Source organism: Equus przewalskii, chromosome 32 (genome assembly GCF_037783145.1).
Source record: "Equus przewalskii isolate Varuska chromosome 32, EquPr2, whole genome shotgun sequence".
Taxonomy (NCBI): domain Eukaryota; kingdom Metazoa; phylum Chordata; class Mammalia; order Perissodactyla; family Equidae; genus Equus; species Equus przewalskii.
This window is the reverse complement of record NC_091862.1, coordinates 25,273,956-25,297,920: the sequence shown is the minus strand read 5'-3', so window position 1 is coordinate 25,297,920 and position 23,965 is coordinate 25,273,956. Positions and strand designations below refer to the sequence as shown.

At 38.6% G+C, this 23,965-nt stretch overlaps 1 protein-coding gene across 1 annotated transcript; it reads left to right on the top strand.

Annotated features, from left to right (window-relative positions):
- Nucleotides 1-6,334: 6,334 nt before the first annotated feature.
- Nucleotides 6,335-9,567, top strand: LOC139080745 (uncharacterized). Its single transcript, XM_070602835.1, has 3 exons — nt 6,335-6,368; nt 6,577-7,562; nt 9,452-9,567. Exons 1-2 carry the CDS (start codon nt 6,335-6,337, stop codon nt 7,467-7,469), a joined length of 927 nt encoding a protein of 308 aa, XP_070458936.1. The 3' UTR covers nt 7,470-7,562; nt 9,452-9,567.
- Nucleotides 9,568-23,965: the final 14,398 nt, after the last annotated feature.

The window sequence follows — 23,965 nt, the reverse complement described above, 5'->3', positions numbered from 1 at the left end:
GATGCTCATGTGCTCAGTACTGTGGACTGCGGAGCACAGTTGTGAATGCTTGCTGCTGCCATGGTCACTGTCTGCTCTCCTAGTTAGATAAGCAGTGCTAAACTCTCTGCGTACAACTGTTATTGCGACAACCACCACAACCTATTTCAGTGCTCCACATGAGTTACCTTCTAACAACTAGTTCCTTACCCTGCTCAGTGACATGCTGCCATCTAGAGTCTTGTGTTTGGCCAAGGAATGTCTACTAGTTGGCTATAACTACCTGTCCCCATTACCCCACCTCATGTACCTGTGCTTACAAAATCAAACAAATAAAACCGCACAACTTGACTTCTGACTTTTTTCAACATTCAGTAAAGAAAATACTGGAATTTTGTGAAGCTCATTGGTTCTTCCCTTCTCTTGGCTATCTTGTAGGGTGCTACACCTTGTGGTGAGGGAAGGAAAGTCTTAGTGTTACAGACTTTTTCTTCTCCATTGATGACACTATTTTAAATCTTTCAGAAGCCTGGTTGGGAAAGGTAATATTGGTACAGAAATAACTAATAGTAAAATTTTCATGTTGGATTGGTGTACATATGCGTGTGGGGAGGCGGTGGGGTCCAGAGGAGCCTCAAACTCTATGTATGGCATCACTGTAATCTGGCTCTGTAGATTTGCCTCTAATACTAGAGCACATGCCATACTCTTAAAATATGCACTTTCATGGTGAAACAGGCAGCAGTGGGGGAAATCTATATTCTTGGATACTTGAAATTATCTTCAGCCACTCTGCCATATCCCATATAAGCAGATTTCTTTGAGGACATTTGGTCAAGATCACTCTTCTGTGCTTCCTCAGCCAATGAATGTTCTTTGTCCACTAATAATCCTGAAATATTGGGTTAACTAAACATAGAGGCATCAGAGGACATATTCGCGTATTAATTTTTCATTCAACTCACTCTTGCTAAATCACAGGTGGGGTATTTCCTAACAGAGGAGAATGACAAAAGGACCATAAAGACGATGGGATGAGTCGAATGCTGAGACCTTTGAGGAATATTTGTATGAAATGAGGGCATTTCCCTTGTAGAAGTGAAGCCGTGAGGACAGAACAGACATGATGATGATTTTTGTATACACTAAGGGAAGATGTGTGGAGTGGATTTCTGTTTAACTTTAGAGGGCAGAACTCAAACCAAGAAGTAGAATTTTTAGAGGCAGAATAAGTAACAAGTATGAAATAGCTAGAGCTCTTAAAAAATCTGTTCAGCTGGTTTTGTGAAGCAGTGGATTCCCAATCTTTGAAATAGTATAAACTGAAGCTCATAGCTGTCTGACAGAACTTGATAGTAGCAAGAGAATTAGAGGCATCATGGATGTTTCTTTCAACTTAAAGGCTCTATAATTCCATGCATCTAGACCCAGAGATGTTCTTCACAATATTTCCATCTCTCACACGTTTATGGAAGATTTGTTCTTCCCACAAGTATTTCTGGCATCTATTTCCAGCTCTTAGGTTTTTACATTCAATGATATGAATAATTCAAACGTGTAAGCTGGATGGCCAGTGTTACACTCTGCAAATACATTTCTCAACCAGGCCTGTTTCTTCACCGTGAAAGAAATGCAGCGTCATTTTCATCAATTACTTTATGTCTGTGGGAGGGAGGATGCTGAATAAGGGAAAAAGCCATTAAACACTGGAAATGGCACTAAAGTTATTTTTATTTGTTGATTCATGAATCTAGGCATCTGTATGTTTGCTATTACAACCTGTTAATTAGAAACATTTATCAATTGTAAATGTTTTATTATTTCACTCACCTTGATTCACAATTATATGGAAACAAAAGTTGCCGGGGTAAAACACAGGAGTCATTCTTAACTTGATTGGTAGTGGAATAAGACATTCTGAAGATGCACTTCTTATTTTGAATTTGAGTGATACTTTATTCTTGATTAAGAATTGATCAATAGAAATCAAACCTCCCAAATTCATCTATTAAGATACTACTTCTTTCAGCTTTTAAGACTGTACCTAGATCTTAGCAAATAATTATAACATAACGGAATAGATTTATGCTGTTTTCCTTTTTACTTAAGTAAAATTTCATTTGGAAGGATGGAAAGAAACTTGATCGTCCCTATAATATTACGTTAAAGGTAAATAAGAAAATCTGGAGAAAGCAGAGTTGAAAGTTGACTCACTAATTTTTGGAAGCATGCAATAGAATATCACAGTAATTATAGCCTAGAAGTATTTTCTAATCCGAATAATTATGGCATAAAATTTATATAGCTATTGAATATCCCTAGAATGTAGGAAAGTATTTGATATTTTGTAGATACTCAACAAGTTTTGTTAAATGTTGAATAAAGAAACTCAACATTATTAGAGTTAAATCTTAAATCCTTTAGGAAATTTTCCCCATTCTTAAAGATTCTAGGGTGACATTCTTTTATGGAAGCAGAAAACAAACACAGTAGATTATAAGACAAAAGCATAATATTCAAGCCATCATGGTAATTAAATTCTTTAATTGTAATTAGAGAGCTGGGAGACAACCTTGATGGATTAATCTGCCACAGTCCAGGAAATTTCAACTATCAATGGCTTGAGAGTTAGGCTTTGTATAGATAAATGTAATGTAATGTTGCAGAATTTGTACTAGCACATAAAATATGAGAACTTATAGTCCTCTTGGTTTTTAATAGTCTCCTTGGTTTTTGCTCTATACTAATAACTTAGATAGACATTACACAGTGACCACAGCCTAGAAAATTTTCTGATGTCAAAGCCTAATTCTAGGAAACTGATGACAGAAAACATTTCAAAGAAGGAGGTGCAAATACAGAAAACAGTATTTTACACATGCACACAAACAATATAGTAAGGTTTGAGACATTACAATATTCTGTTATTTGCTTGTATTTTTAATTACCACTCTTGGGTACTCAGGGGTCATTCTGAGAAAATACCCTTATTGGTTAATTTTTATTAATGGATTAAAGGATTGTACACTGAGGAAAAGAAAACAACTCTTCTCATCTTTGTGATGTCCATTCTGAATTTTAAACAAATGTTTCTTTTTCATCATTAATGCATATCCTTTGCTGCTATTCCCTAGAGCTTTACATTTAGAATAGTTTTTAATCAAAAAACATCTGTGCCATCGCAATAAAAATGACACAAAGTTTTTCAGGACACACTCAAGAAAGTCAGAGAGAAAAAGAACAAGAGAAAGAATGCAGCAGCAATAGTTTTCTCTTGTGTATTAATTTGAGGATCGTGGGGGAGGGTCGGGGAGAAGAGTGTAGTTACGTTAACATTAGGACTGCAAATTCTGCCACGTATCCATTGAGAGAAAAATGCCTTACAAATATTTTTCGAATGATTTAGAGTTGGCTAAATCCAATGCATGTTTTTACCATGAATTTTCCATTTAAAATGTTTTAAAAAATCCTAAGATTTTTAAAAAGAAAATGTAATCCATATGTTACTGATTCATTCACACTTATCATGTTGTTTTGTGTGAGCAAGTTGATGTCCAAAACTTTTAGTTTTTTCAACAAGGAAGTCATATTTTTACAGCACCAAAAAGGACCTTGAACCTGGAAAGTTTCAAATTTCATTTTAAACTCAGAACCCAAGGAATTTGAGTGGGTTCTAAACTTGGCAATGTGCCCTCAGCCTAGTTAACAAATATATATTCTCGAACATATGGGTTAAAAGTGGAGCTGTTAATTCTTTTTGAGATTGATGCTGGATATATTCATTTTGACTTCCTAGTTTGTTTGCCATGAGGAAACAATCGGCCACTTGTTTTATTACTTAAAAAATTTTATATATGGACCCATATCCCAAAATATACAATAAGTGTTATCAAATATGTAACAAAGCTGGTGTATGGAAAATGCATAATTTTCCCTAAGGGTTATTTGCTAATATGGAACACAGGCCTCTAAAATGTGATGAAAGGAAGGACTGTGGAACAATGGGTCATGATGGCTAATTTTATGGGGAACACATGCATACAATATAATTTAAAACACATGCTACAGCAGTTATAGTAAAAGGCTCAGAGAATTAGGAAGGAATTCTGCTTCATAAAAAAAGAAAACAGTTCCTTCTTTCTCCTGACAAAATTGCATTTCTACCCCAGGAAAAAGATCCCATTCACTAATGCTTTAGCAATTGCAGGGCCCACCCACAAGCCTCACATCTCTTCTCTCAAATTTCCCCCTGCACGTTTGCCCATCCACTGTGGCTGACTGTGCAGACAAGTGGTATGGAATTAAAGGCAAACAGTGCAATACATAACTGGCTTCCTTCTAATGCCGTATTTATTAACTCTTTTTCAAAACTAAAATGTTGCATGCTGTTTATTTAATCTCTGTCTTACACAATGTGCTGTAGTCTATTAACATAGGAATTTCAGGGGAAAGGAACAGGTCACAGCATCCATTCCTCTGTTTCTTGGCAGAGGCTTAAGGCTTAACGTGAAAACCTAAAGCAGGTCAGTCTGCTGAATGCACTATTTTGAAGGTCTTCAAGGGGGCAAGACAATACACTTCGAAGCAATTGGATGCAACGATTTAATCACTAATTCCTTATCCATGCTCCTCCCCAAGAGAAAAGTAAGCAAAGGAAAAAAAAAAACTCTCTTACCGTGATTTAAGCTTATTTCCTCTTCTTTTATCCAATCTTTTATCTAGACGAAGAACAATTTGTTAACAGCTTTATCATAACCCTTCATATCCTTGAATATAAACATTAATCATCAAAATTCAAACAAATTTTTTAAAGTTTGTTGACACAATTTTTCTACAAAATTTTGAGAAAATAAAAGTTCATATAACTAATCTTAGACTTTCTCCTGTAAATTGCCTATGCCAGTTTATTTCACATTTAACATTTTTTAACATTCAAGAATAAATAATTGTGTACATTGTTTTTAAACCACAACCCTCCAAACTAGAACAATTGTTAAGATCAGAGTTTGACTGACATTTAAAACGTGTGTTATGGTTCTGATAATGCGATCTGTCTTTTGTTAGGATCAAGCAGCCTGTGCTAACACGAGCCGTCCTGGCTGGCTGTTTTCTCCAGGTTTTGATCCTCATCCACCTGGGCTCCACTGTTGGTGGCTTTCTCATCAACCATGTCGCCATGAGCCACCCTCATCCCTGTCTTCAACCATCACGTCCTCAAACATAAGTGGATTTCGCGCTCACTTGCTGCTTTCCAGCAACATTTTTGAAGTCGTAGGGCCTTGATTTCTTTCGTAGACCTGAAAGACACTAAGTTTTCCTGTTGTGTTCAGCAACTTTGCAACTTATGGGCCTACGACTATTGTTTTAGGAATTTTTTAACAGAGAATACTGTCAATAAGAAAGTAAAAACTACATAGTTACGTGTTTGAGATCATTATGGCTAAAATTTTTAGTGTATTTCTCTTCAAGTTTTTTCAACGTACATTGTTTACTTAGAAGTGATCAATTTTGTCGTGATCTTCTTTAACTTAACATATCCATGTATTTTCCTGTATCGCAAAAATGTTAGAAAACATGATTTTTAACGACAGTATACTATATCATTTACTGAAAGATTTCTTTATTGTTAAAATCTTCAGTTCCTTCCAGTTTTTTCACATGTGGAATTACAGGATCAAAGTATGAAGCTCTTTCATCCTCCTCAATATCAACAAATTCCTTACAGAAAAGGTTGCCTGATCTATTCTTCCACAGAACGTCCGGGAGCAGCTAGCTTGTCACACCATCGCCAGCACTTACTGATAACATTTTTAAAAATTCACTATTTTGAAAAGTGAAAATATTTTCTTTCTGTGTAGATAGATAGAATCACTAGAGAGAGAGAATTGCTAGAGAGAATCACTTTTGGAGTATTTATTGGCCAATTGTGTTTTTCTTTAAATTTTGGATCCACATCCTTTAGAAATTTTCCCATTGACGCTTTTGGGTTTTTATTCGTCTGTGTGTGGAGTGTGAGTGTGCATCTGTATCTGTATTTACCACGTGTCTTTCTATACACCGTTTTGATCGGCGTTTTTCATTCTGACAAACTGAGGGACCTACTTTTCACGCGGCGAAGGTCATCACCTTTCTCCTCTGGGAGCGCTTCCACCGGTTTCACGTTCACACAGCCGTCTCGGGAATTCTTTGCTCCCCGGACACTCCACGTCCTCGTCACTTCCTCGCAGGCCGACGCCCCCAGGACCGCGGACGGCGGTTTACCTCCTCGTGTGACCCCGATGCTCGCGGCCAGCACAAGGCCTGGAGAAAGACTAATGTCTAGTGACATTTTTCATAAAAATCCAGGAACAACGCGATGGTGTTTCCCTCCAGTTTAGGAAAAACGGCTGGTGATTCATTTGAATATTAAACAGGGTCGTTGAAAAGCCACGGTGAGCAGAGGTCCGGCAACGTTCCTTCCGTGAGCAACAACACACGGATTCCACGGGGGAACAGTGAGAATCAGCGTGCTGTGAGCAAACAGTTCTCATACTTGTTTGAATTTTAATGCAGTCAATTAAAATGAGTCTTGAGCTGGAACATGTTTGCCATACACAGACTGTTCTCACGGTAACGTCGCGGCGGGCCGGATTGTGAGGGGACCCCGAAGGCCACCCACTCCCTCTTCTCCTCCTGCAGGCGTCCATGTCCGGTACGGTCCCCTAGTCTGCAGAGCAGGAAGGACCTGGGAACGTGACGCCTGTCACCCTCGTGACTACATCACCGCGCGGCGCAGGCGAGGGTCCCGGTCAGTCTGCAGGGGCCTCGGCCCGCGCTGGGGTCGGACGCCCAGTCTCCCGTCGGCCCGCGCGCTGGCGTCGGACGCCCAGTCTCCCGTCGGCCCGCGCTGGGGTCGGACGCCCCATGTCCCGTCGGCCCGCGCGCTGGGGTCGGACGCCCATTTCCCGTCTGCTCGCGCGCTGGGGTCTGACGCCCAGTCTCCCGTCGGCCCGCGCGCTGGGATCCGAGGGGTCGGACGCACCGTGTCCCGTTGGCCGGCGCGCTGGGGTCGGACGCCCGTCTCCCATCTGCCCGCGCGCTGGGATCCGAGGGGTCGGACGCACCGTGTCCCGTTGGCAGGCGCGCTGGGGTCGGACGCCCAGTCTCCCATCTGCCCGCGCGCTGGCGTCGGACGCCCAGTCTCCCGTCGGCCCGCGCTGGGGTCGGACGCCCCTTGTCCCGTCTGCCCGCGCGCTGGCGTCCGACGCCCCATGTCCCATCTGCCCGCGCGCTGGCGTCGGACGCCCAGTCTCCGTCTGCTCGCGCGCTGGGGTCGGACGCCCCATGTCCCGTCGGCCCGCGCGCTGGGGTCTGACGCCCAGTCTCCCGTCGGCCCGCGCGCTGGCGTCGGACGCCCCCGCGAGTTCCACAGCTTCGAGGAAGCGCACTCTGCTGGCCATCATGTTGGCTCAGAAGAGGATCCCAAGCGTCAGACTGCAACGCGGACCTGAACGACACCTGAATGGCCGCCTCGTGCGCTCCTGAGCAGACGACCGCGTTGAGACTCCTGACGCTGGAAACTGAGAGAAGCCGCTGAGATTGTGGTGAGTTGTTATGCAGCGACAGGAAGTGAACACCCTAGGAAATAGCTACGGAACGCGTTAGAAATTTTGTAAACCCTATCATCAAAGAATGTGACTTTTGATTTAACCTAAAGAAATAATTATGATGTCTATTGAGCTGTGAAGGTCTATTTTTAAAAGTGAAAATCTAGAAGCTTCTGAAGCATTCAGCAGAAGCACAGCAGTTAAATACTGGGCTTTAGAGAGAGGGATGGTGAGTTGACACATTTCTTTATTGCCTTTTCTTCCCAAGATTCTACTGGGGATGATGAGTAAACTCTATCAAGGAAAACGAAAGGAGACATCATTGCAAAATAATTGCAACACAATTTTGGAAAACAGAAAACAGAAAAATATATTGATAACAGTAAAAATATATTGATAGACTGTAACCAAGAGATGCAGAAGGCTGAATGTTCTAGGTTCTGCAGGTCCCTGGTCTTCCCGATAACCTCTCTGGATCCTAGAAGTCCAGGAAGCAATACCTTCCAAAGTTGGCTCAAAGGTACTTTCTGTGTAGAATTCTGTTGGTCGTCGTTAGTGCCCTCGGGTGGATTCCTGACTCCTCGCAGCCCTGCGCAGAGCAGAGTGGAATCCTGCCTGGTCTTTTGTGCCATCCTCTCACCGTCCAACACTGTATCAGGCAATGCTTTGCTGCTGTTCATAGGGTTTTCAGGGCCAATTTTTTGGAAATGAGTGACCAGCTGCTGCTTCCTAGTCTGTCCTGGTCTGGAAGCCTCACGGAAACCTGTCCAGTATGGGTGACCCTGCTGGCATTTGAAATGCCAGTGGCATAGCTTTCAGCATCGTTATTCCTTATATGCCCCTGCTAGAGCACAAATTCCAGGAGAGGAGAGATTTCTGACTGCTTGGCTGTGCATCCCAAGCACCTAGAGCAGGACCTGGCACACCTGGGGTAATCTGCAAATATTTGTTCTGTGAATGAGTTGTTAAAAAATTAATCAGAAATGCAGATACACAGACCTGCAATCTGGTTGAGTCAAGGAAAAACCAAGCTATAGTCATATGTCGCTTACCAATGAGCATACATTCTGAGAAATGTGTCATTAGGTGATTTTGCTGCTGTGTGAACCTCATAGAGTGCACTTACACAAACCTGGATGGTGCAGCCTACTACACACCCAGGCTACGTGGTGATGACCTTATGGGACCATCATGGAAATGCAGTCCGTCATTGACTGAAACATTGTCATTGCAGTGCATGACTATAGCTATAAGCTTTGAACAGTGTTTCTGGAAACATATAGTTTATCCTTAGAGTGATTTTTAGATAGATATATTAGGAAAGTGGGAAACAGCATTTGCAATATTTGTGTTATATACATGTATGCTGTGATGATGTCTCCTAAAGGAAGAGTTTTGTGTAAGAATGAGGATGGGAAGAATCTGTATTTTTCAACTTGACGTAAAGTTTACAGAGGAAGAAATGCCTTAATTCTTTAGAAAAGGAAATGGAGCCCTCCCCTTGTCAGAAAGCAGTGGTAACCGAGCAGGAAGTTTTCGAGTGGCACTTAAAGTAAACATGAAAATCACCTGTAGGAATGACAGTTCCATCAGTGAACTGACAAAAATAAACATGAAACAAATTAATAAGCATTAAGGAAATTCATAAACAGATGGTACAGTTTCATATTAAAATGGTGCAGTGAGAAAGTGTATAATTTGGAGTTTGTTCTCTATAGGTTGTAAGTAAAAAAGCATATAACAAAAAAGAATTCCTTGTCATTCAAGGGTTTTTTTAAATTCAAGCTTTATAAATATAGCCACATAAAAAAAGATATTATATACACAAAAAGTAACAGTTGTTATATCCAGACAATAACTTACTCTTTATTTTCTTTATATTATAGGTGTTAAACTGAGAAAAAGATTCTAAAAGACAGATGTGTCTTTCCTACAACATAAATGGGATAAATGTTTAAATTTATTTTGCAAATAAATGAGATTACCTATTTTAGTAACCACCTTTCAGTCTTGGTTTTATAATACATTTTTAGTATATCAATATAAAACATATGTGAAAACCTAAGTTTGTAACTGCATGGTGCTTGAGTCTTTGCGGAGAACCAAAGCTTGCTTTTACCCAAAAGAAGTTTCAGTCTACTTGCAGAAACAAGATACATGTGAAATAATACCTAAAAATACTACATATTTAATGTGTGATACAGTAAAATAGTGTAGATATCTCAGATTTTATAGCAAGGGAAGATCACTGTTGTCTGGAGAAAGATAATTACCTTGAGGAATGGGTAAGAATTAGTTACAGAAAATGAAAATAACCTTCCACGTGGAAAAACTGCCATGAGCAAAGGAACAGAGCAAGTTAGGGGACACTTTCACTCTTAGACCAGAGACTTGGATCATACCAGTGGACTAGCTTCCAATTTTCAAGATGGTTTTAGAGGTATTGTCTCAGGTGTGATGGAGGTAGGATGAGGTGGTGGAGGACAAGGACCCTGAAGGCAGGCAGATAGGGTTATTAATCCCTCCCCCTGCAACTACATGATGTGGACTAGAGAAAGTCAGCTTTTAAGGCAATAATGCCCAAAGTGAGGGTTAAGGGAGACAGCCTGGGGAAATCGCCTAACACGGTGCCTGGCACACAGTAGTTGCTGAATAGGGTTTGGCTCCCTGCTTCTGCCCGCCCATGCCATCCTCACGATACCCGTGTGGAGCAGCAGGAAGAATGAAACCTCATTTTATGGGTAAGAAAACTGAGTCTCAAACATGTTAACTTATTTACGATCATTAAAGCAGTGGAGTAGACTGGATCGTCTGACTCTTAGCTCAGTGACAGTGACTTTCTGTGGTGACTGAAACTTTGTATACACACGAAGAGAATTGTGATGGGGGATTCTTTTCAGTTGAGATCAGCTGTTTGGTCTTCATGAGGCCTCATAAGATGCTTTCATTTGAGCGGCTCACCACAGGCCAGTCTGTTCTTGGATTTTGCAGGCTCATAACTATGGTTTTCTGAGCACATAGAGAGAGTCTCTTAACCTTTCAGGAACAAATTACATTAACTAACTTCACAAGGGAAATTCCTTGAGAAGAAAACTCTTTCTTAAATATCTTGCAAACCAGTGCCCAGCATAGGATCTGAAACAAAACAGTGTCAATACATTTCATTTGGTCATAAGATCAGAGTGCTAATTTATTGATTTATAATAAAAATATAAATGCCAAAAGTCTTGGATACTTGCCCTCTTTGAAGAACAAAAAATGATATAGAACCGCATAAGACTCAGAAAGGCACTTTGTGAGCATGCCATTCAGAGCAAGGAACACTGCGCAGGTTCAAGTATTTCCTGGCTTTGGGCCTGATGAGCTATCCCCACAAGAGAGGTGCCTGGAATCTCCCAGTGCGTGGCCCCACACACCTTACTCTGAAGAATGACTTTACGTGTCTCTGATAACACGATCTTGCACTGATTTCCTAGTTTAATTTTCAGATCGCTCCTTGCTTTCAATATCTGTGGGGTATTTTGCTCTCTGCCCTCAGTCTGATGAAGTGGTTGCAGTCTTTTTACCTCTGAAGAGAACAGTGGGTGACATGGGCTCACTAGCATCCTCCCCTTCTCTCCTGCGCAGGGGAGATCAGAATGCAGCTGAGTGCCAGTGCCCCTTCAAGATAACCTTGACTTCTCTCTAACTTACGAACCAAAGTAAATCATTTGCAAACTTTGAACTATTAATAGTAACAAATTACTTGCAACGGAGCTCACAACAGATTGTGACACACCATTGGATCTTGACCTCTGTGTCTAGTGGAGAAAATAAGTGGTGGTTTTGATCTCTTGAATTTCTCATATTTAAGAGGACAGTAGCACACACAGAACATACATAATTTTTAATTTGACCTGCATGACATAGATACATTTTGTATCATGAGGAAGATTTCTTTCCTCAAACATATGAAGAAAGGAAGAATTGCATCAACTCTTTACCAGTTGGGCATTTTTTCTATGCCTAGAAAAGAATGAGGAGAGACATATACATTATTATTTTAAAAGATCACGAGTCTTTAGGTCGTTTAAAAAAAAAAGAAGAAAGAAAACAAGAAAAACACCAATCTCTATATCCCTAGGCTCCTTAGGCTTGAAGAAGATTAAATATGACCTCCAGCTTTCTTTTTTTCCATTAAGTAAAGAACTTCTAATTGTAACAGAAATTTGAGCTCTTATGATTTAACTTTGAGCAGCAATTTGTGTTTTCTCTTCTTCTTGTATTTGTGGGTCAAAAGAGAGGTCATTAGGGACTTGGATTTCCTGTCTCATCTTTGCTTAAAACTTTGTGGGAAATCAGCTTTATAAAACACTAAAGAGAGTCTTGTGCACAACTTCTGAAAAGTCCTCCATAATTCTTACTTATCTATTTCCAAGTAGACTTTTCTCCCAGGGTGTAGATCACAATGAATCTTTGCATAGAAAAGAAATATCACTATATGCAATATTTTATAATCTTTCTTTTAATAAGAAAGGGTTACGATTGTTTTAATTTTTATCTTTTTATAACCATTTCTTTGAATACTGCCTGTTCCCTCTCCATTCCCAACCCCATTGATAATTCCTTAGAGAAGAAATTTAAATGAATTTATTCACCAAACTTCATCACTCTTGGTATCTGCGCCCTGTGCAGCTTCAGTTTTCTTTCTGAAGTGTACCATATTTCATTTTGAATAAAGAATCATCTTCAGCCAAGAATGCAGACATTAAAATGTCTTTTCATCTCAAGCTTGTATTGTAAGGATTTTGCCTATCAAGTTGTTCAAAGCCTTCACGTTTTCTTCTTTTTCAAGGTTGATTTGTCTTCTTCAGTGTCTGGGTGGATTGTCTGAGAGTTGGCATTCCCTCATGGCTATTCCTGACAGTTAATGGAATAAAAATATAACTTGATGGGATTTTCTAGGATAAACACTGAATAATAGTTGTGAACATTCCATTATAAGACCAAAGAAATGTTTCTCTTTATTGCAGGGAAAAAGATAATACTAGATACTGAAAAGGCTGAGGGTTTTAATGACATTTTCCCTTTCACTATATTCCTTATTTTCTTTTTTAATAGATAAGTTACTCCTGAAATAAAGGGCATAAAATCAAGGAAAAATTAAAAGAAAAATAGAGGAAGGATCAACATGCAGGGGGGAAAAAACCTTCATTCCCAGGTACTTGGGGACAATGCTTTTCCATATACAAAGCCCATTAAGGTGCTCTGTGAACAAAAGGGGGATGCATTCCTTATGAAGCAGAAAATAAGAGAAGAATTCTGAGATTACAGCTTCCTTTTAAGGCAGTTGTAGTCTCAGATGACTTTTTCCTCCTCTGTTTCTAAAGATATTAGAAATATATGACCTTAGAGTTCCAAGCCACTGCAGACGTTGTTTAACGGAACCAATTGTGCACTTCTCCCTGGGGCTCTCCTGACAGAGACCAACACCACAACCCTGATTTAGCCTAAGGACAGTTCTAATTAACTTGAACAGACTTGTAGGCAGCATCTGTGAAGACAAAATTTAAACCGACACTAACCCTAGCCTATCCAAACCTGGTTCTACCACCATGGCAACTCTATTGGAGAGGTGGGTCCTGGAAGCCAGTCACTTCCCTCTGGCTCTCATCCTAGTCAGCCTCATACATCAACCACAAGGCAACATTTCTGATTACCAGTCCTTGTTTATTCGGGTATCTTTATTCTGCTGCGGGCATGCTCTCTCTCGACTGTTCATGCCATTGCTCCTAAACATTTTTCTTTTCTGTCATGGTAAACCTCCACTCTTTTATAAATAAATTGATATCATACCTCAGCTTCTTCATGTGATACTCGTCCCTCACAGGTTCTTAACAGAAGTCTGGGTCTCCCTCAAGGCCACTGTTTCTATCTGTTTTGAAAGAAAACTGCTCCTTCTCCCATACTTTCTGCCCTCGGGTCCATAAGTGGCAGAATGTGGCGCTCTTGAGTCCTAGAGGACTCACTTGTGACATCAGTGAAACTCACCCACTCAATACAATAGGAAGTAGAAGATGTGACATATTGGAAGGCACATGCCTCATGTAAATATAGTAGTTGCCTTGGAGCTAAAGAAGCTTCTGCCGTTCAAGCCCATAAGCAAACAAACGTTTGCCAGATCTTCCGATTTTTTAAAAGAAGCCAGTAATTCAGGTTTTATTAGTGATATCTCTCTATTTTAAGTATTGACAACAAATTTAAAATGTCTAAACAATATGGAATAAATAAAATTCATCTCTAGACTGGACATGGGTTGTAGACTACAAGTTTGAAAGCTTTTTTCTACCCTTTGTATTCACCAAACTCTTCCTTTTTAGGGGCTATGAAATCTAGCTTTATGAACTTCATCGAATTTAATCTTGACCTGTGGAATGACCATGTAACTCAGCCTGCAGATTTTTATTCCATAGAACTTAGTCTTTCCTCTGCATGCCATTCCCTTCCATCTGTAGCTGGGATTGAAAATTTTTTTCTGTAAAAAGCCTAATAGTAAATATTTTTTACTTTGGGGGCCATAAGGTATGTCACAGCAACTAAACTATGCCATTATAGCATGAAAGTAGTCATAGACAATATCCAAATTAGTGAGTATAGTTGTGTTCCAATAAAACTTTATTGGGACTTTTTTAAAAGCAGGTGGTAGGCTGAATTTGGCCAGTGGGTCACCCATAGTTTGCTGACCCTTGACCTCAAAAATGAAGAACGAGTTCCTTAGCGTGGAATGTAAGACCCTACATGATTTGTCTCCTGTCTGCTTTCCCAGCTTTATCTCTTATTCCTTTCCCTGTGATTTAACCAGCTGTGATAATAAATCAGAATTATCATTTATTCAGCACTTTATATATGCCAGTTACTGTTCTAAACCTTTACCTATATTAAATTTTGTAAATGACAAAAAAGTAAATAAAAAGAGGTACAATATAGCCACCTTCACTTTATAGATGACTGAGTTGAGGCATAGAGAGATTAATTGATTTGCCTAGGGTCACACAGACAATATAGTAGAAGAGCTAGGATTTGAATCTAGACAGTCTGGTTTCAGTGGACTTGCTCTTCACTGCAATATCATCCAGGCTTTCTGAGGTCTTCTCCAAATCCTTGTAATGGGAAAGACTGTACCATGCTATTCTGTGCATAACGTTCCCTTTATCCAATACTCCCCTTTCTACTTCTGCCTGAAAAAACTAGATCAAGTGTTTCCTCTTTTGGCATGTCTTCCATTACATCACACTTCCACACTGATAGGGTTTAGATGCTTCCTATTCTGGACTTAATAGCTATTTCTGAATGTACTGATTAATGCACTTAAAAAACAATCAGCAATTGTCTACTTTTGAAATTAGTGATTTCTTTCAGATCAGGGTTTATCAATCTTTACATAGCTCCTGAAACAGTAGGTGCTCAATAGTTGCTTGCTGAATTGAATTCAAACGTTAATTTATCATAGAGTTTACACTATTTCTGATTTATCCATCAGTCCTTTTTTTGGTGGAAGGGATGGTTAGAGTCTTGGTTTTATTTGCTTCAGAAACAGATCTTGAGACGGATTCATGCTCAAGTAGTTTATTTGGGAAGGGAAGAAAACAGTGGTAGAAGAATGGGGAAGTGAGACAACAAAAGAAAGGCAGCCAACGAAGTGAACATTATCAAGGCACCTCCCGCTGTGGTCCACGAGAGCTTAATCCTACTGGGGAAACCCTGAAAGTCAGTGCAGAGCATTCACCTCAAAGTTGTTCTACCTGAGGAATAAGGTTGCCAGGGCATTTGTGCACCAATTCCTTTCATTAACTGGTTATAGGCTACTGCTGGGGAAGTTAATTCCCAAACACAGCCAGAATGCTGCACTGGGGGCCAAGCAGACTTTGTTAGTTTGCGCAAGCCTGCAGGCAAAACGTGCAGGTGTTGGAAGCTGCCAGTCCAGCTAGTGTGTGCTAAAGTGTGAATGCTGGTACCTAGGAACAGAGTGCCCACAGCACCTGCTCCAGGTTCCCTCTAGATTTCTGAGACTGATTGTAAGGTGAGGAGATCATTTCTCCCCTTTTGCATTTTTGCTACAATGAGACTTTTAAAGGTATCTCTAGAGGTAGAATTTTTCCTTCTTTCTTTTTGTTTTTTTTTTTTGAGGAAGATTAGCCCTGAGCTAACTACTGCCAGTCCTCCTCTTTTTGCTGAGGAAGCCTGGCCCTGAGCTAACATCCGTGCCCATCTTCCTCTACTTTATATGTGGGACGCCTACCACAGCATGGCGTGCCAAGCGGTGCCATGTCCACACCCGGGATCCGAACCGGCGAATGCTGGGCAGCTGAGAAGCAGAGTGTGTGAACTTAACCGCTGCGCCACTGGGCTGGCCCCAGAATTTTTCATAACTATTTCAGTAACCACTGTTTGGCGATGTGTGTGAGGACATAATCACCCCTTTCATTTTTCTGACCAGGTGACTTCTAGTCTACTCTGGCAAGTATTTTCTCTGCTTATTCTCTGGGATTGTCTTCAATCAAACACTGCCTTCAAGCCCAGAACTTTGATTAGTGGCATATATATATTTTCCTGACATGAGAGCTATTGCATTGCTGTTTCTCTCACATCTGTTGCTTTTATATAAGGCAAAATCTTCAGTTGCCATTTGAAACAGAAATTGTCATGGTTTCTACATCATTCCAGGTGTTTGAGCTGACTCATAGGGGAATAAGACATGACGGTTGTCTCTTAGCGTGTATAGGATAGTGCCCAGGATAAATATTTAAAGTGGAATGTAATGAATGTCAAAATAAAGATAAGCGCAAAGTCAAAGGGAGTCTGGTAGAAGGAGTGACTAAATACCTTATAAGAAAAATTTAATTGAGGCTATTCTACATTTACCCTAAAACAGAGGGAGTGCCTTGTTATCTGAGTATCCCAAAGTCTTTCATATTATGGGCTGTCTCTCAAGCTTTAAATTTTTTAAAACAGCACTGTTTTGGAAAAGAATCATTAACCTGAGACATCTTTAAATGTCGACAGTGGAAAGTGCATTTCTCAGGCCTTGAAATAAGGCCGTTGCAGCTGGCAAGAAGTAGAGAGAAGGGATTCAGAAGACTCTTAGCAGGTGTGATAGCCAAGAATAGGTTATTGACTCTATCTGAGAAGGGAAGAGCTAGAGAGATGGATGAGTATATGATGAACCTGAGGTTTTGAGCTTGGGAAACTGAGGGAATGGTGTCAGAGCTAAGCCAGATAGGACAGCCGGGCAGGCAGCTGCTGTGGGGAGAAAGGCCATGAGTTCAGTTTGGACAAGAACTAAGCTCAAAGTGCTCATGGCTCCTCCAGGTAGAGCTGTACAGACATGGAACTCATAGCACTACATCACCTGAGGAATTAATTGGTCTGGTATAAGGTTCGGAAAATTGGGATAATGATAATAGTTGTGACAATGACAACAATATTTTCATTTCCACAGTAGTGGGAATGCAGGTTATTATTTTAGGAGTTTCTCACATAGCTTGGCAGGATTGTGTTAGATGCACCAGAAGAAATCCATTGTTTTGGATGCCACATCTTTCTTCATTCTCATCGTTTGTGAGCCCTCTTAGCACAAGACAATTTAAAGTTTAGTAACAACAATAAAAGTGCAAAAATGATTATGCCTACAGATGGCATATGAAAGCTGAAAACTGTGAAAATCACCATGTTTTTTTTCCTAAGTATCTCATCTCGTTTATTTTGGCTGGCATGGTAGAAAACATTTTCTTTTTTATACATTAAGATAATTAGAGGCACAATTCATTTAGTACCTACTATGCGCTGGCCCTTCACACACATTCTCTCCAATTCTCCCAGCACTGCTGCTGTTTGTCTATAAGGAAACTGGAGCTGAGATGCGTTCCCGTGGCCTCAGCTGACCTCTTTCTTCCATTCTTCCCAAATGTTACTACTAGGATCACATCTTAGCAACAAGTTTTCCCAGCAGCTGGTAAAGGACAGAGGCAGAACTCAGTCTCATCCGTACCTTCTGCTGTGCCACATTGCCTCACACACACTCACATACACTGCTGTGTAACTGTTAGCATCTGTATTCTTCACTGTCTGTATTACTGTATTTGTCAAGATTCTCCAAAGAAACAGACCAATAGGATATATATGTATATCCGATATGTGTATATATATATATGTGTGTGTGTGCACATAGATATATCCTATTGTGTGTATATATATGTATCATAAAAAAAATTGTCTCATCTGACTGTTATGGCGAGAAATCCTAGGATCTGCATTGGCAAGCGGGAACCGGAGAGCCAGTGTCCCAGCTCAAGCATTCAGGCCAAAGAAGTTCCTTTTTACTGAGCCTCTTGTCCTATTGGAACCTCCAAATGATGGCATGAGGCCCACCTACATCAGGGAGAGCAATCTGCTTTACTCAAGCTACTAATTTAAATGTTAATCTCATTGAAAAACAGCTTCACAGACACATCCCGAAGGTTGGACCAGGGATCTTGGCATGCTGTGGCCCCACCAAGTTGACACATCACACTATCCAGCCTCTCCCAGGTCTTTTATTTAATGCACAGCTTCTGCCTCTGACTTTGCTCACTTGTAATTCAGGATCCAATTTCTCTAACAACTCAGCCCATCAAGAGAATGTGAAATCGTTAAAAAAAAGGGGAGAAAAAGAAACAAAGGATGTGATTCCCTTTCTCTTGTCACTATCTTTTCTTTTCCTTCTTTTTTGGAATAAAGCTGGGAGAATGAAACTCTCTCTGTCTCTGTCTCTCTCTCTGTCTCTCTGTGTGCCTCTGGCTCTCTCTGTCTCTTACTGTTTCAGCCTTGAAATTTGGCCCTCATTCCTTCCATGAACCCAGTGGATCCTTATAAAGTCACTGCATTAACACGTTTAAAGTGTTTTATGTTTTATATTGGGCTTCCATATATATTTATCACATTTAATTTTCAAAACAACCTCTCCCCATTTACGTCAATAACTGACGCTTCAAGCGTCAAAGGAGAAGTGTTTTTTGCTGTTGGCAAGATGCTGAACAGCTAGGATTGAGACTCAGATTTTTATCTGCCTTCAAAGCCTCTGCAGTTTTCATTACATTATGTTATCTCAATAAATTATTCTGTATAATAATCTCCACAGTACTTTAGAAGTACTAGAAGAAAGAGAATGATAATGCCTATTTGTTGAATTTCATTGTTAGGAAATAAAAATGTAATACCATTAAAAATATTGTCAGCTCAGTAAATTGACAATCAGTAAATGTATCCATTTGAAGAACCTCTAAGAATCATGGGAATTTTCTCAATATGTCACTAAATTTTAATTATTAGACTTCATGGAGGCTGAGATAAGACTAAAAAGGGTAATAGTAATGCATCCATATGTCTATAAATTATATACAATATATTTGTATGTTACACACGGTCATATAGAGTAGGGTGATATTTTGATATTAATCAAGGTGTTTTTCAAATCCCGTACTTTCTTTGTTGTCCCAGACTGTCTCTCTTCCCATCAGTTTAGGCTTATTACCGTCTCATTAGAGAAATATTTCAGCCAAACTAAGGAACAAACATGTTACACATTTGGCTTTTAAAGAGTAAGATTTGAGAAGAAAAGTTGGTTCCCCAGACCAAGGTAAGATTTTTGGAGAATAATCAAGGGTTAGAGATAGGATTGTCTGTATTTAGATTAGAATGCACCCCTCCTCATATTCCACTCATGGGATTCTGGGATTGAGAGGGGAGTGAGTCTTTGTTCCACTCCTTGAGTGAAGCTTGGGAAGACAGCAAGGGTCATAGAAAATTATTCCACATCAACATGGCACAGCAACAGCAGGGTAGAAATTGCAGAGAGGCATGTCCAGTCGGGAACTCTGTGTAGGGAAAGGTTACAGATGCATCCCACCCAACAGTGGAAGAGGGTCGGTAAATAGGGTATGATGCATGGCGTTTCAGGGGTGAGAGGTCAGGTTTCCTAGAAGCAGAGTCTAAAACAAAAATGGGCATGCATGTGACTTATTGAAGGATGTTCATCAGGAAAAATCTGTAAGAGAATTACCAATTGAAAGATTGCTCTCCAAAGATGTCAGTGTCAACCATGTGAGCGAAGGCCTGTGGATCAGCAGGTGTTTCAGCAGAGAACACAAAAGGTGGCTCACAGTGACCCTAATGGGACATCAATACTTTTCAATGAATTCCAGTGTAGGACTGTTTGAGGCAGTAGGTCATGCACAACTCCTCCAAAATGTTGATATACTAACTGAGGAAGAAGAATGCAACCTAGGAGAAAGTGAGAGGTTTGGGGAGAAGGAAAATACTAAATCATCTTGTTTTAAGACAATTTTATTGAAGTATAATTTGTGTGCCACAAAATGAATCCATTATAAGTCTACAATTCAATGATATTTAGTAAATTTAAAAAGCTATAAAACTCTCCACAATCCAGTTTAAGAAATTTTTCTTCATCCCCAATGGTTCTTTCCTACCTGTTTGCTGTCAGTTCCCGGGCAACCACTCAGCTGCTTCCCGTATTATAGATTCACCTGTAGATTTTTTGGAAAATTTTATATTAATTGAATGCTCCAATATGTAGTCTTTTGTATTTGGATTCTTTCAATTAGCATAAATTTTAGATATAATTCGTATTGTAGATATTCCAGTAATTCATTCATTTTTATCGGTGAAGAGTATTCATTGTATTGATATTAGACATTTTTCTTTATCCATTCATCAAATTATGGACATTTAGATTGTTTCCAGTTTTTGGCTGTTATGAATAATGCCGCTCTAAACATTCATGTACACGTGTTTACATGGATATATGTTTTCATTTCTTTTGGGAAGATATGTAGGAGCGGACTTGCTGATTGGATTATGTTTATGTTTAACTTTTTCAGAAATTGCTGAACTGTTTTCTCTCAGTAATGTATAAGGCTTCTGGTCTCTCCATACCCTTGCCAACACGATATTGACCGTTATTTTGATTATAGTCATTCTAGTAGTTATGTAGGGGTATCTCCTTGTGGTTTAAATTTGCATTTCTAAAATAACTTACAGCGTTGACAGTCTTTATGTTTACTTTCTCTCCATCCTTTTAATATGTTGTTGGATTCAGCTTGCTAACATTTTCTTGTGGGTTGTTTTGTATCTATATTCAGGAGGCTTATTGGTCTGCTGTTTACTTGTGATGTCTTTGTCTGGCTTTGGTATCAGGATATTAATAGCTCATAGAATGAGTTGAGAAGTGTTCCCTCTCTCTATATTTTTGCAAAGTGTTTGTGTAGAATTTATATTATTTCCTCTTAAAATATTTGATAGAAATCATGGTTGAAACTGTCTGGGCCTGGGCTTTTCTTTGTGGGAAAATTTTAAATTATTAATTCTATTTCTTTACTTGTTATAGATCTATTTAGATTAGCTGTTTCTTCATTAGTCAGTTTTGGAAATTTGTGTCTTTCTAGGACATTGTCCACTTCATTTAATTGTTTTATCTGTTGACAGTGAATTGTTTTAATATTACCTTTTATTTTAATTTCTATAGGGTCAGAATCAATGTCCCTTCTTTCATTCCTGATTTTAGTGATTTGTGTTTTCTCTCTCTTCCTTTCTCTCTCTCTCTCGGCCGGTTCTGCTAAAGATTTCTCAATGTCATAATCTTTTTAAAGAACCAGTTTTTTTATTTCATCGGTTTTCTCTATTGTTACTCTCTTTCTGTTTCATTGTTTTCTGTTCTGATTTTTATTATTCCTTCCCTTTTGCTTATTTTGTATTTAATTTGCTATTATTTTTCTAGTTTCTTAAAGAGGAAGTTTAGATTATTAGTTTGAGGTCTTTCCTCTTTTCTAAAATAGGTATTTAAAGCCATACATATCACTCTAAGCATTGATTGATTTACCTCCATCACATTACTTTGATGTGTGTGACATATTCTTTTTGTTTTCATTCACTTCAAAATATTTTCTAATTTCCTTTCTGGTTTCTCCTTTGAACCATGTGCTATTTATTTCTAAATATTTAGAGATTTCTCTAGATTCTTTGTGCTGTTGATTTCTAGGTTTATTGCATTGTTACTGTAGAACATACTTTGAACGATTTTTAATTCCTTTCAATTTATTGAGACTTGTTTTATCTCCTAACATTTGATCTATCCTGGAGAAAGTTCTAGGTGTTTTTGAAAAAAAGACTGTTCTGCTGTTTTTTGGTGGAATGTTTCATAAATATCAGTGAAGTCAAGTTGCTTGATAATGTTATTCAGTCTTCTTTATCTGTGATGATTTTCCATGTTGTTGTTATATCAATTTGAGAATGGAATATTGAAATCTCTACCTGTAATTGTTGAAGTATCTATTTCCTTTTTCAATTTTGTTGGTTTTTGCTACATGTAATGAGCTAGTTTTAGGTACATATACATTTGTAATTATTATATCTTCTTTGTGTATCGACCCTTTTGTTATTATGAAGTGTTTGCTTTTATTTCTAGTAATATTTCTTTTCTGAGTCCTTATTTTGCCATTCCAGCTCTTTGATATGGGAATGTTTAAACTGCAAAGTTTGCATAGTATATATCTTGTAATTTGTTTACTTTCAATCTATTTGTATCTTTGAATCTGTACTCTTTCTCCTGTAAATAGCTTATAGGTGGGAAGTGCTCTTTTGATCCAGTCAAACAATCTCTCCCTTTTGATTGAAGTGTTTAGTCTATTCATATTTAATGTAATTATTAATCTGGTTGAATTTATGCCTGCCTTTTATTTATTTGCTATATGTACCTTGTCATATTTGTTCCTCTGTTCTACCTTTTGTGTTAACAATTTTTTTAATGTCTTATTTTAATTACCCTGTTGTTTGTTTAAATATTTTGAGTTATGTTTTAGTGGTTGCTCTAGAACTACAATATGCATTTTTAACTTATTAGAGTCTATCCAGGTGATGTAATTCCAGTAAAATGTAGCAATTTTCCCCTAATATAGCTCTACTTCCTCATCATTTTTGTGCTATTGTTTTAAGGTATGTTACATATATGTATGTTATAAACCCAAAACAGAGTATTATAGCTATTGCTTGATACAATGTTATTTCATTTAAGGAAATTATATCAAGAAAAGAGAAAATATTTTATGCATTCTTTCATATTTATCCACAATTTTTACCATTTCTGGTGCTCTCATTTCTTCTTATGGATTCTAGATAACATCTGGTGTCATTTCTTTCAACCTGAGGGATTTCCACTATAATTTCTTGTAAGGCAGGTCTGGTAGCATTTTATTTCTCTCAGTCTTTGTTTAAATGGGAATGAGTTTATTTTGCTTTCACTTTGGAAAGATAGGTTTGCTGGATATAGTATTCTTTGTCGACTGTGATTTTTCTTTCAACACTTAGAATATTTCCTTCCACTGCCTTCTAGCATCTGTTGTTTCTGTTGGGAAGTTATTTATTAATCTTACTGTTGTTCTCTGTATGTGATGAGTTGTTTTTTCGTTTTGTTTTCAAGATTTTCTTTTCTTTTTTGGCTTTCAGCGATTTGACTATGATGTGTCTAGTTGTGGATCTCTTTGTGCTTATCCTACTTGAGTATTTTTGAACTTCTTGGATCTGTAGATTGATATTTTTAAATCAAATTTGGGAAGTTACTGTCTATTATTTCTTTGAGTATTTTTCTTACCTTTTATCTCCCTCCTTTCTTTCTGGGACACCATTACATATATTGTATTGTGCTTGATGTTGTCCTGTAGGTTTCTGAGGCTCCATTAAATTTTCTCCATCTTTTTCTTTTTGTTCTCAAGATGGATAATTTCTATTCAGCTATCATTAAATTTGCTGGCTATTTCTTCTTTGTGTCAACTCTAAAATTTACGTTTTGTTTATTTTTTAGTAATTTCTATTTCTCCGTTGAACTTTATTATTTGCTACGTCATTATCACCATATTTTTCCCTTAATTCTTTAAATAAGGTTTCCGTTAATTCTTTGAATATAGTTATAAGTTGCTTTGACATCTTTTTTTGGCAAATCCACCATATGGGCTCACTCAGAGTTAGTTTCTTTTGACCACTTTTAAAAATTCCTGGATATGGGTCACATTTTTCTGTTTCTTTGCAAATCCCAATTGTTTTCGTTTGAAACTGGACATTTTAGGTAATACATTTAAGAAATTATGAATTCTGATCTTCCCCCGGGGGTTGTTGTTACTGGTTTTGTTTTGTTTTTTTAATTGCTTGTACTTAGAAAGTCTTCCACCATCTATTGGTGAATTTTTGTGTGGGGTGGTTAGTGCATTCAAAATTCAGGCACTTTTCTAATTTGTTCCAGGTTTTCTTTTCACTAGGCCCTCGTACATCTTTCTTGCATAAGTTCACAGCCTCTTTCAGCTATCATTGTGTGGAGA

Excerpts from the sequence above, each read along its gene's own strand:
- LOC139080745 (XM_070602835.1), top strand. The coding sequence starts at position 6,335 with ATGGTGTTTCCCTCCAGTTTAGGAAAAACGGCTG. Across the intron at positions 6,369-6,576 it reads CAGTTTAGGAAAAACGGCTG|ACTGTTCTCACGGTAACGTC; the intron begins GTGATTCATTTG and ends TGCCATACACAG.